Source organism: Gossypium raimondii, chromosome 10 (genome assembly GCF_025698545.1).
Source record: "Gossypium raimondii isolate GPD5lz chromosome 10, ASM2569854v1, whole genome shotgun sequence".
In the NCBI taxonomy this organism is placed as follows: domain Eukaryota; kingdom Viridiplantae; phylum Streptophyta; class Magnoliopsida; order Malvales; family Malvaceae; genus Gossypium; species Gossypium raimondii.
The window spans coordinates 1736822-1748973 of NC_068574.1; the positions used below are offsets into that span (position 1 = coordinate 1736822).

The 12152-nt window shown below is 31.0% G+C and overlaps 1 protein-coding gene across 1 annotated transcript; it reads right to left on the minus strand.

Moving 5' to 3' along the window:
• Nucleotides 1–6185: 6185 nt before the first annotated feature.
• Nucleotides 6186–11594, minus strand: LOC105777888 (protein STRUBBELIG-RECEPTOR FAMILY 3). Its single transcript, XM_012601391.2, has 16 exons — nt 11281–11594; nt 10540–10669; nt 10380–10451; nt 10075–10140; nt 9870–9941; nt 9702–9773; nt 9557–9628; nt 9392–9457; nt 9200–9265; nt 8720–9093; nt 8221–8642; nt 7840–8111; nt 7525–7663; nt 7101–7237; nt 6873–7029; nt 6186–6666 (listed from the first exon to the last, which is right to left on the minus strand). Exons 1-16 carry the CDS (start codon nt 11369–11371, stop codon nt 6604–6606), a joined length of 2271 nt encoding a protein of 756 aa, XP_012456845.1. The 5' UTR covers nt 11372–11594; the 3' UTR covers nt 6186–6603.
• Between the last annotated feature and the right edge of the window lie 558 nt (nt 11595–12152).

A 12152-nucleotide genomic window follows, 5' to 3' on the forward strand; every position in this document is an offset into this window, starting at 1 on the left:
TAGGTTGTTTATTAACTACTCTAATTATGTCACCTTTCTTTTATTTCTTTATTTTTTGGTTTAAGTTTGGACCTAATGAAAAATAAAATAAAATATCAAGTGTTTGTCAAATTGTATTTTTTTTTCTTTTTAATTTTAAGATATACTTGTTGACTGAGTCCTAACTTGATTGGCAAGTGTATTGTTGTCAATACAGGAATATGTGGGTTCGAGTACGTTGGAAGAAAAATCTGATTTGTCATATTATACTCTTATCGAAAAATGGTAAGGATGACGTTGAATCACAGTTTCACACAATCCTTTTTCCAATAACAGTTATGATCAGAACCTATATTTTTTTATTTTTTATCTTGCTAATAAGAGGTATATTTAAATATTAATCAATTAAGTATTTATAGAAATACAAACAACCAATTTCTTAAATTATAAATTAAGCAATACATAACTAGTGCTTATCAACCCTAATTAAGCTAAATCTTTAAATTACATACAATTACCAACAACTTTATTCATTCATGAAAATATTGAATAAATTTAGAATTGTTCAAAAATTGGATTATTTAAAGTTTAGGGTTCATTCGAAACATGAAAAGACTTGAACAAAAGTATAAGGTCCGAAAATAAGTTTGGATAAAAAATTTATGTTGATCTAAAATACAGGTCAAGTTTTGACTCCAGCATTCAAGACCCGAGCTCAACCCTACCTTTTATTTTATTTTATAATATATTGTTTGTTTTATTTTACATATTATGTAGTTTATATCAAATAAAATATATAATGTAATTAATGTAAACCTTAAAAAATTAAGTGAAGCTGTTCATGTTTAAATTTATAATAAAACGAGTAAACACTCCCTATTTGTAATATGCATAATTTTTTTATAAAAGAAAAGAATAAAACTAATAAATATTTTTAAAAGTAAATTTTAAAGAATAAAAATAATACAAGCCATTTATTTGAATTAAATATTTATAAATATGAATGAGATTGAACAAATATAAAATGTGCTAATATATATAGAGAGGTTTCAGAACTTATCTCGACTTGACAAAATGGGTGAAAATATGGAAAAAAATCTTAAGATTTCATAGAAAAACTCAAGTAATTTTCTTTTATGAAAAATAGTTATTTTAAATTTATATAAATAATAAAAGCATGCAATATTTTCATAATTATACACTTTTTACAATTTAATTTTTTCTATAATTTTATTGAAATTGAGATAGAATTTTCGTGCATAGGATGAAGTTATCATTAAAAGCACATATATTAATAAAATAAATACTAAAAGTAATTTTAATTAAACAGGACTAATAATAATTACATTTAAATTCAAGGTTGATGCCTTTCATGGCTAAGATGTGGTTTCAGAGTTGTAATAATTATATATCTTTCTGCAGTGTATTTAAACAACAAAAAATGCAATGATTAGTTTGTTGAGTGCCATAACAAATATGATTCTGTTGGGTCAAAGGAGCCTAATGTAAAAAAATTAGATCCATTTAAAATATGGGCTGAGTTCGGGTCCCGAACCCGACCCATTTTAAGTTTGTAATACGTAATATTATGTTATTTTTATATATTATGTATAGAACACATTAAAAAAATAAATATATACTAAATATATAATATAATATATATTTTAAAAAATAATATGGACTGACTTAAAATGGGCTTGGATTAGTCTTTTACAAATATGAACAAAATTTTAAGCTCAAATTTCTGGTCAAGTCGGACTTGGGCAAACATAAAGTATATTAATATTATGCTTAGGCTCGACCCGGCTCAACCCACGAACATATCTACTCTCGATATAGGTAGAAAAAATATAAAAGTAATTTTTAAAAAAATTATAAAAAAATATTTTCATAATGATTTAATTTATTTTATAAAAATATTTTTTAAATAAAATCCAAATAAATTAGTGTTGGATTATGTAATGATACTGATTTAATTACTCACCTAATATACCGTATAGATTAAAAGAATAGGCGGTTAACCGTTAAACCACCGTGTACCTAATACTAATGATAATTTATGCATTAGCTGTTCAAATGTCAAATTTATCATATTAAAACTAAGCTTAAATGTTTATGTGGGTCGTGGACGCAATTTGGACTATGAAACCATAGAGAGAAATAAACAGTTAATTCATCCATCTACGTTGGATCGAGTGATTAAAATAGATCTTTTTCAAATAAAATTTCGGATTTGATTTCTGTAGATTGAAAACGAAATTAAAAAATTGTTTCAGGGATTAAAGATAAATTATAAATTATCAGAGAGTTAAAGTATAATTTTACCATTTTATTAACATGTAATTTTATAAAATTTAAGAGATTAAATGGAAAATCTATCATTTTTTAAGGGCAAAGCCATTATCTACCCCTTTTATCTTAGTCCTTATTTACGAACAAATAAAACAACGCTGGGAAAATTTTACCTTATGTTTAAAAGTCGAATCCAACTTAATTCTACACTCAATTGAAACTAGATTTGTTAATGGGCCGAATTGGGTCTACTTTAAAAGTGGGAGAGTTTGAACAACAATATAAGCCTGAAAAATGAACTTGGGTAAAAAAATTCCATTTAGAAAATGAGTTAGGCCTCAAGTAAGTTTTTTTTTTTTTTGCCCAACCTGACCCGAATTTGCAACAACAAAAAGAAGTTATTTAGTTGTGTTTTCCCACTATTTTGCTGTCGTTTCACTGTTATGTTGTTACTATTCTGTTGTTATTGTTTGAATATTATATAAATATTATTTTATTGTTAATTTTGCTACTATTTTAGAGGCATTTGCATGTTAAGTTGCACCCATCTTAGTATTATTTAAGTATAAAGACTTTTTTAATTTATTTTTAATTTGTTGGGAAACATTTATTTTAATATTTTTAGTATTTTGATGTATTATATTTTTAAAATTTTATATAAAAATAATAAATAATATTAAAATTTTATATACAATTGGGCGAACCCATATTTTAACATTTTTATCCGAATCGAACTTAGATAAAATTTTAAACTTACTTTTAAGTTCAAACTTATTAAATAGTTTAGACCATACCTCTAACTGAAACTCAATATAGTGAAATTTAAAACAAAAAGTATTATATATATATATATATATGAGTAGCTTAAATGTATTAAAAATAAAGTAGCTTAGCTTAAAATATTTAATACTTGGTATTAAAGGAAAAGGGTGATGTTATCCAATGCAAATTTTGAGATAAAATATAGAGGTGAGAGGAGTAAATGTGCAGTGGCAGGGACCAATGTCCAAACATAGGACATTACATAATATTAGATGCAACTTTTGGCAGATTGTCTGTAGCGAAAATGTGCAGTGCCGCTGCCATTCCTTCTTTTATTACAACACTTTTTTTTATCTGTTGAAATTGGCCTACATCTATAACCATATTTATAATTTAAATCGTAATTTTCCAAAATTTCAAATTAAAAAATATTAATAGTAATATTAAGAGAATATAATTTTTGGTTATTGAATTTGACAATTAGACTCAATTTGATCCCTGAACTTGAAAAGTATAAAATAATAATAATGATGTGATACTCTGAAATTATGTCACATCATCACTTGAAATTAATATATATATGTATTCAAATGGATTAATTTTAGAGTGTTACTGATTCTCGATTCAATTGGCTTGATTGGTTTCATTGCTAGACCAACAATAATTACATAAATAATAAAATTTTATAAAAAATAAAATTTTATAAAAAATAAAAAAAAGTTATTAAACCGGTTCAACATATTGAACTATTGGCTTTTGTCTCAATTTTTTATTTTTACCGGTTTCGAGCAATTTCTAATTCAATCGGTTCTTCTTTTGTTGGGCCAGTATATCAATCTGTTATTGGTACAATCGATCAATCCAGTCCTGTTCTATGAACACTGGTTACACCATCAAATCTTGACGGAATCCAAGTTTAGAGACCAAAATGGAACTAGTTGCGAAATTCGGGTACTAAAATGAACAAAAAAAAGAGAGTCAAGAAACAAAGTTGATCTAGTTGCCAAGTTTAGTGGCCAAAAAAATATATTAACCCTGATATTAATTAGTGTGATTTAGATAATATTTTTATTAAAATTTACAAGAATAATTTTATTTATTAAAAAAATCATTTAATAAAACATGATTAATATATCTTTACGTAAATTTTAAATGATTTATTGAAATAATATTTCTATTAAAATATGAGACAAAAGTTTGTTATAGAGAATTAATTTAGTAAATAATATACTCCGTACTTTATGGTTGTTGTTATAAATAAAAACTTGCTATAAAAGGTAAAAATATCAATTCTATAAAAACTTCTTTTGACAGCTTAAAATAAAATTTTATTTAGGCCATTTAAATTTTTTAAATTTTAATTTAGTAAATAAAATTGTACTTTGAACTCCTTAAAATTGGTAAAATTTAATTTAATCCTTTAAAAATATAAAGATATAGGCTATTAAAATGGTGAAATTACATTTTTACTATCGTAAAAAATACAATTTAATTTCGATTCCCTCTATTTTTTTTTTGCTTCGCCCCTATTCTCTAGGCAATTTCACAAAGATAGAGGTGTTCATGCACCGAGTTGGTATAATATTAATATATTTTGCTCAAAATTTTATTTAAGTCTACTCATATTTTTAAATGATTAACCCAAACTCATTTCAGGCATGCCCATTATTATTATTATTTTCAAAATATTATTTTATTTTTAATTTAATATTTAATATCTTATATGTGTTTTCTTTTATTCAAATTTTAAATTTTAAAAACTTAGACACATTTTTAATGTTTATATAGTATTTTATTATATAGTTAATTTTATGTGATATAAATTATATAATATATATAAATAAAAATATATTACAAAAATATCAAACAGGTTAGGTCCGGCCAGACTCAAATCTTAAGGCTTTACTTGGTAAAGTAGAAATAAAATTGGAAAGACAAAAAATTGAAGGGGTAGAAAACTAGAATGATGAAAAACATAATTTTTCTTTCATAGGTGTGCTTGATACGAGAGATGACAAAAATAGAAAGAAATAAAATAAAATATTTGAAAAATGCATAATTTGGAATGATTGATTTTTATACATTAGTACGGAAAATTATCATTCCTCCTATTTTCTTTCTTCTCTATTTTTTCATCCAACCAAGCACACTTTAAATGTTTAAACAGGCTCAATCTTTTTGTTGAATCCCCGTTTTTGGGTTTCGTATTTTTGTTATAAATCCTTCCCTATTTTGAGAAAATCTTTAAACTTAAATGGATAATTAACTCATTCACCATTCTAATAATTCCCATTTCTTTGATATTTCATCACCTCATTCCATCAATCAACGGCTGGTTTAGCAGAACTCAAACTCACATAATGGTATCTTGGTTCTATTTATTGCTTAAAAAACGTGGTAGATTTTCGCAGTTGCCAACATGTTATCCATGTGGTGGATTCACATATTTATTAATGGCTTAAAATCTCTCATCTACCCATCTTCCTTCTTTATCAAAACCCTCAAACTAATCCAAGATCACCATTCGACGTGTAGAGCGGGATAAGAATGGATGTCGCTAAATTCACTTAGTTGATACATTTTATTTCATCATTAAGAAATAGATAAAATGATAATTTTATATAATAGAATAAGGTAGTATGAATTGTGCAATTATCACATCTTCTCCAGATTTCATACCCACTGTCTAGAAAAAATCTACCCCACCTCAACCTACTCACATTCGCTTTTCAAAAAAAAATCCACTCTATTTGAGACGAACCATGGTATAGTTCAAGTCTTACCATCCCTATTTACATCCATTAAACCCAATAATCTGTCTTCAACTTCCCATATTCTTTCAAACTTTAAAATTTTGGACTTAAGCCCTAAATTCATTAAGGTATATAATATATAGATATGGTCTTGTATTTTCACATATTACTCAAGAGTCAATTAATAGATTTAAAGGATGTCATATACGTCAAAACTGAAATTTCAAAACTTGAAAAATAGAGAGACTAAAATAATCGAAAAACAGAGACTAAATCTACAACTTTACATGTAGTATAAAACTACAAGGACTAAACAAATTTAATTGTTACGAAATTTTAAAAGTTGAAAGTACAAAACTAATTTGAAAAATTAAGTAGATTAAAATTGACTAAATTAAATTACAGAAATCAAATCCACAACTTATGTATATTAGATACAAGAATTAATAGCAGAGTTTGTGAAAAGAAAACAATAATAGGAACTATATAAAACATGGCGTTATAATATATAACCTAAATAAGACCTCAAATGACCACAATATAACACTTAAAACAGTTTTGGCAGAGATAAACAAAAATATTAGCACCTCCCCACTAAAAACATGAATCAAAAGGGGTGAGGACTGAAAAAAAATTTGCTGTTAGAACATCAATGGAGGTAATCTAATGCAAAACAAAAACACCGATATATATTACACGAAGCATCTAATAATCCGTGGCTTCGATCGATAGGTACCCCTTTTTTCTTTTCTTGCAGATAAACCTTGTAATCATCCATTCTTCTATGTACAGCCAAATTGCTAATAAGATTCACCTTTTAAATCATGTGTAAAAGGTCTTGGACTATTTCGGATATTGGCGGTCTGAATCCAGGTTCCGACTGCAGGAAGATAAAAACATTAGATAACTTGAGGTGGAAGGAATATGGGGACATGCTTTTTGTGGACTTTGGTTTATCCCATTCCTAGTTATAAATCGATTACCGTTCGGGAATAGAGTATGTTTAGTTCGATCTTTAAGACGGGTCATTCGGGATTTCACTTGTGTAAAAGCATGCTACAAAAGTAGGAGTGTTAAGAAGTTTACCTGCACGCATCTGGATATTATATCGGCAAAGCGTGACAATGACTTCACTGGATACACTCCGTTTAGGGTGATATCGACCATCCTAGCTAATGCATCGATATCGTGAAGCTGCTGAATTGCCCATATAACGAGAAATTGCTCCCCCAGAGGCCGTGACCTAGAAATGTTCTTTAATTATAAGCTTATGGCAAGGAAAAAGATTTAAAGCGGATGCAAGATTTGGTTTACCTATCGAAGGATTCTCGCCCGGTGAGTAGTTCTAACATTACGACGCCAAGGCTATAGACATCACTCTGGCAAGTATAGCTTCCGAACTCGATTTCCGGGGCTGCATAACCGTACGATACAAAAAGGCTTCCAGAGAACTGGGAATACATGCACCAAGATTAGCCTCAGTGTTGTAAGATAGTTAATACGAAAACTCCTATAATACGCACATCTTAACAATGTTTGAGCAATAATAGGAAAATCAGTTCCCATTCTCTTGGAACATATTTATCTATTGTTTCGTAGTGTATCCATACTCTCATAGTTCATTACCTTTTTTTTTGCAACATTTGTATTTGGTAGTAACTAAATTTTTTGTAAAACCTCAAATCATTAGGACTTGAACGGCACACAAATATATATACACAATTGTATACATAATTACCTCGCTTGTAGAGCCAGAAGACAACAATGGAGCCAAACCGCATTCCGAGACACGAACTGCAAGCTTGTCATCAAGAAGAATATTCACAGATTTGATATTCTTGTGCATAATGGGTGGTTGACAAGCTTCATGCAGATACCTTATCGAAACCACGGGAAAAAAATGAAATACTCAACTTTTGGTTGAAAGATGGCTTTAAAACATAGAGACTAAAGGCATTCGTATATGTCACAAGCATGGAATTCTAGACTCTTCCAGGTTTCTTCTAAGCATCATATGAAAGATGATATGAGCTGATAAAATATGTTTACTTACTGTATGGCTCTTGCAACTCCAAGTGCCACTCGGACACGTGCATTCCATGAGAGTTTCTTATGCATCTCATCATCAATATGCAACGCATCATACAATGTCCCGTTTCTGCAATACTGATAAACAAGTAACCGTTGGCCGTGCTCGTTACAGTAACCCACAAGCTCCACGATGTTAGGATGTCTAAGTTTAGAGATAGTAGAAATGAGTTGTAGAAATTCAGCATCAGTCTTCCACCTCGAAGCTCTAGTATCCAGTTTCTTGATCGCAAGTAGCTACAAAAGAAGGTCAAACATATGGAGAATAGAGGTTAGGAGGAAGTAAAAGAAAGTCGCATCCGCAGGGGCCTGAACATTGTTTACTACGGCATCAAAATCATCTTACCTTTCCATCTGGAAGCTCAGCCCTGTAAACACCACCGAGCATCCCTTCTCCAATAAAGTTTTCCTCAGCAAAGCTGTTTGTATACTGCTGAAGCGAGGCAATGGTAAAGGCGGTCACATCCAAAGAACACGAGTCCCTACCTCTAGAAGAGCGACCAGGTCCATTTACTTCTGTTGGCATTATTGGGCTTACACTGGCCTCCTCCACAGTAGGAAGTAAAGGAGGAGGTAGTGGCGGCCGTATTGATAAGGACTTGACATCCAAACCTCCCTTGTTTATCTCATGATTTTTCTGGTGCCTTGAACTTGCAGGCCTTGTATTTGCATCAAGAAGCTGTTCATCGTGTAAATTCGGACTTATTCCCGTATCTCCACTTTCTAGTCCATATCCATCCATTGGCCTCGTGACTGTTGCTTTATCAACTGTTATACATAGTGCCCTTGAATTACATAGAGAATTTTACAAGATCTACCACAAGGATAGACTATAATTAAGTTACCTTTCTCCGTTTGATAAGCCGGTTGAGAAGAAGATTTTTGAACTTGGTTAAGCTTTTTACTGGAGCTGTTATACGCATTTGCACCATGCTTATTAGAATCTTTGTTCCCTCTAAAGCATCTCAACACCAAAAGCAGAACCACTCCAAGAACAATAAGGGTTACAATCCCGGCAGCAGCAATCACGATAACTCTCTTATTCGTCCAAAACACTCTACCCTTTGACCACTGAGGTAATACTAGGCTAGAAGAAGGTCCGTCAGCTGGTCGTCCCCTAGGTGGTCCATGTAAAGGAGATGGAGCCCAGGCTATAAATGGAGGAAGTGCTGCTGGTGGTGAAGGAAGAATAGTGGTATTAAATGGATTTCCATCTTTCCTGCGGAAAAGACATCACGCATCATCAAGGACGATGTGGGGGTTATTGCCAGGTTGGGGTTGAACACGGAAACAGAGAAACATGCAATACAATAGCGAGGATTCACCTGAAATTTGGAATATTCAGCAACTTTGGAGGTATAGGACCAGAAAGTATGTTGTTCTCTACATTCCTACACAAGAAAAAAGTGACAATTCGTTACATGCTAAGCTACTTTCAGGTTTAATGCTTGATCATTTGGTGATAAATTTGTGAAAACAAATATTGAATGAAGGAAATAAAGAGGGAAAAAGAGTACAAATCCGAAAGGGGAAGATCCTGTAGAACATCAAGGACCCCAGAAATCTTATTATTCTGCAAATGCCTGCAAAAGAAAAAGCATACATGAATATGAGTGATTCATGGAAATAACTTCGTATGAATCAATCTAATGGCCTCATCCTTTAATGAGATTAATACTCACAATGTGGTAAGAGATGACAAATTCCCAAATGAGGGAGGTAGCTGACCGGTCAAATTATTTCCTGATAGATCCCTGAAACATAACATGTCAGAATTCAACCTAGAAATGAAAACAGGAAAACAAGCTATACGACTAGCGAGCTTACAAATCGACCAAACTCCTAAGCTCTTGAAAGGAATCTGGTATGTTGTCACTTAAACGGTTATCATCCAAAAACCTGAAAGAGAATGATGGTAGAATATTGAATGATGATGAGAAATCGATTATTGTCTCAAGCACGATTTTAGAATAAGCAAGTTCGAATTGAACTTACAATTGTGTTAGTTGTGTTAAGGCAGACAAAGTAACAGGGATGCTCCCATTGAACTGATTACCTGAAAGAAAACTAAAAAGAAGAGGGAAAAAAAAAACAAAGTTGATACAATCACGGATAAGCATAGTAAAAGAAAGGCACATAATATTATCTTTTATTAGCTGTACTCTATGAATAAATATAAAGATTGTATAGTCCAACATACAGGTTTTTGATGGTGAGAGGTATGTTGGATGGTATGCTCCCTCCAATTTGATTGTGACTCAGATCCCTGCTTCATAAAACACCGAAAAGCGGCATAAGACTATACAGAATTTTATATACATATAATATATATATGTGTGATCCTTGGAAGGCATACAATTCAAGCCATATGAACGACTTGTTGATTGCTCAAGAAGCACAAAGCTTAAAACAGCCCGAATTAATCATTCATGGAAATGCATTCGAGATATTGTCAACAATGCCAATAACATGGAAACTATACATTTAAGAAAGAAAAAGTCTTACATTATCAATATCGATTCGAAGCCTCCGATGCCTTCATCCAAAATGCCTCCAAGGTTCAAGCCACTAAGTCGTCTGAATAAACACCATTAAGCTCAACAAATTGATACAAAAATTCATTGATGAAAAACTTATGGAAAAGTAAAAGGAAAATTCCATTTACAGTTCAGTTATATTGGAGAAAACACATGAAACTCCTTGCCATCCTTCTCCACATGGATCTCCTCCAGCAGGTATCCACCCCAGAAGTGGTGGTGAACCCAAAGAAGTATATAAGCTATTTATTGCTGAAACTGGGGAACCATAAAAAAAACCAAAGAAACAATCACTAAAAGTTTCATATGACTTTGCTTAAATTAAATTTCTTCAAAAAAAATTTTAAATTGAAATAAAACTTATGCTTCTCATTACATTTGGTTGAATACAATGAGTGTTACAAGCTCAACCTTGCAAATCATGTAAGCTAAAAAAGTTAATAAACTCCATTTTTCTTGTATTTTCTATAACTTTCCTCGAACTTTCTCGACACCCAAACAGACCTTCATCATTCAACAATAACTAAATTTCCAAAAAAAGTGACGCAAACATGAGCTAAGAAACAATTACTACAGGTTTAATACGACTTTGCTTAAATTAAATTTCTTCAAAAATTTTAAAATGAAATAAAACTTATGCTTCTCACTGACACTTGGTTGAACACAATGAGTGTTACAAGCTCAGCCTTGCAAATCATGTAAGCTAAAAAAGTTAACGAACTCCATTTTTCTTGTATTTTCTATCACTTTCCTCAAACTTTCTCGACACCCAAACAGAGCTTCATCATTCAACAAGAACTAAGTCCCCCCAAAAAAAAAAAAAAAGAAGAAGTGATGCAAACATGAACTAAGATACTTTAATACTTTACCATCACGAGGGTCAGTATCTCCAGTAGAAAACGGCAGAGTCAAAACCAGCAACAACCCAACCCGTACAATACCCCAACTCACAAAACCCATTTACCTGCTCAACAGAAGAACCTTCAAACAAAAAAAAAATCCAAACTTTCTCTCCTTTTCCCAGAAAAAAAAAAAAAGAACCCCGCAATGTCTATGTTTACATAGAAATTTGGGTATCTGGGTTTTCAAAATGGAAAGCTATGGTAGAGAGAGAGTGTGTGTGTGTGACAAAGCAAGGTAGTAGAGTGCAGAGAGGCAGTGTATGAAGAGAACAGAAGAGTATTTTTTGTTTATTTATTTATTGGTCTAAATTTTCTCTGTTTCCGTTAAAACGAGAAGTGAGCTCCACTTGTGTTTGTTTGTCTCTATTATTTTCTTTCTTTAATTTAGTTAAAAAGTAAACCACGACCAAACCAACGGCATGCGAAGTTGTGTTTCTTCTGACTCGTGATTTATCTTTTCTAATTACTTTTATTTCTCCTATTCATACCGGTGAGTTTAGATGGGCGGTGCATTTACTTACGGTTAGTGTAAAAACAGCGATAGTGATGAGATTAGATACTGTAGCAACACTGTAGCGTGAGACAAAAAGTAGGCTAAACGCACTGCACCGCACCCAATCGCCCATCCAAACCCACCCTAAATCTAGAGCCGACCCAAATTTATAAGATTGTTTCAATTGAAACTACTAAATCCAGAATTAGTATTGTTTGAAGAATGTCATTATCAATCTATTTTTGAAAATTTTACAAATTTGATCTTTAATTAAGAAGTAAAATTCCTTCATCCTTATTTTTCATCTATAAAAGTCAAATCCGAGACTCTGTTTAAAAGACATCAA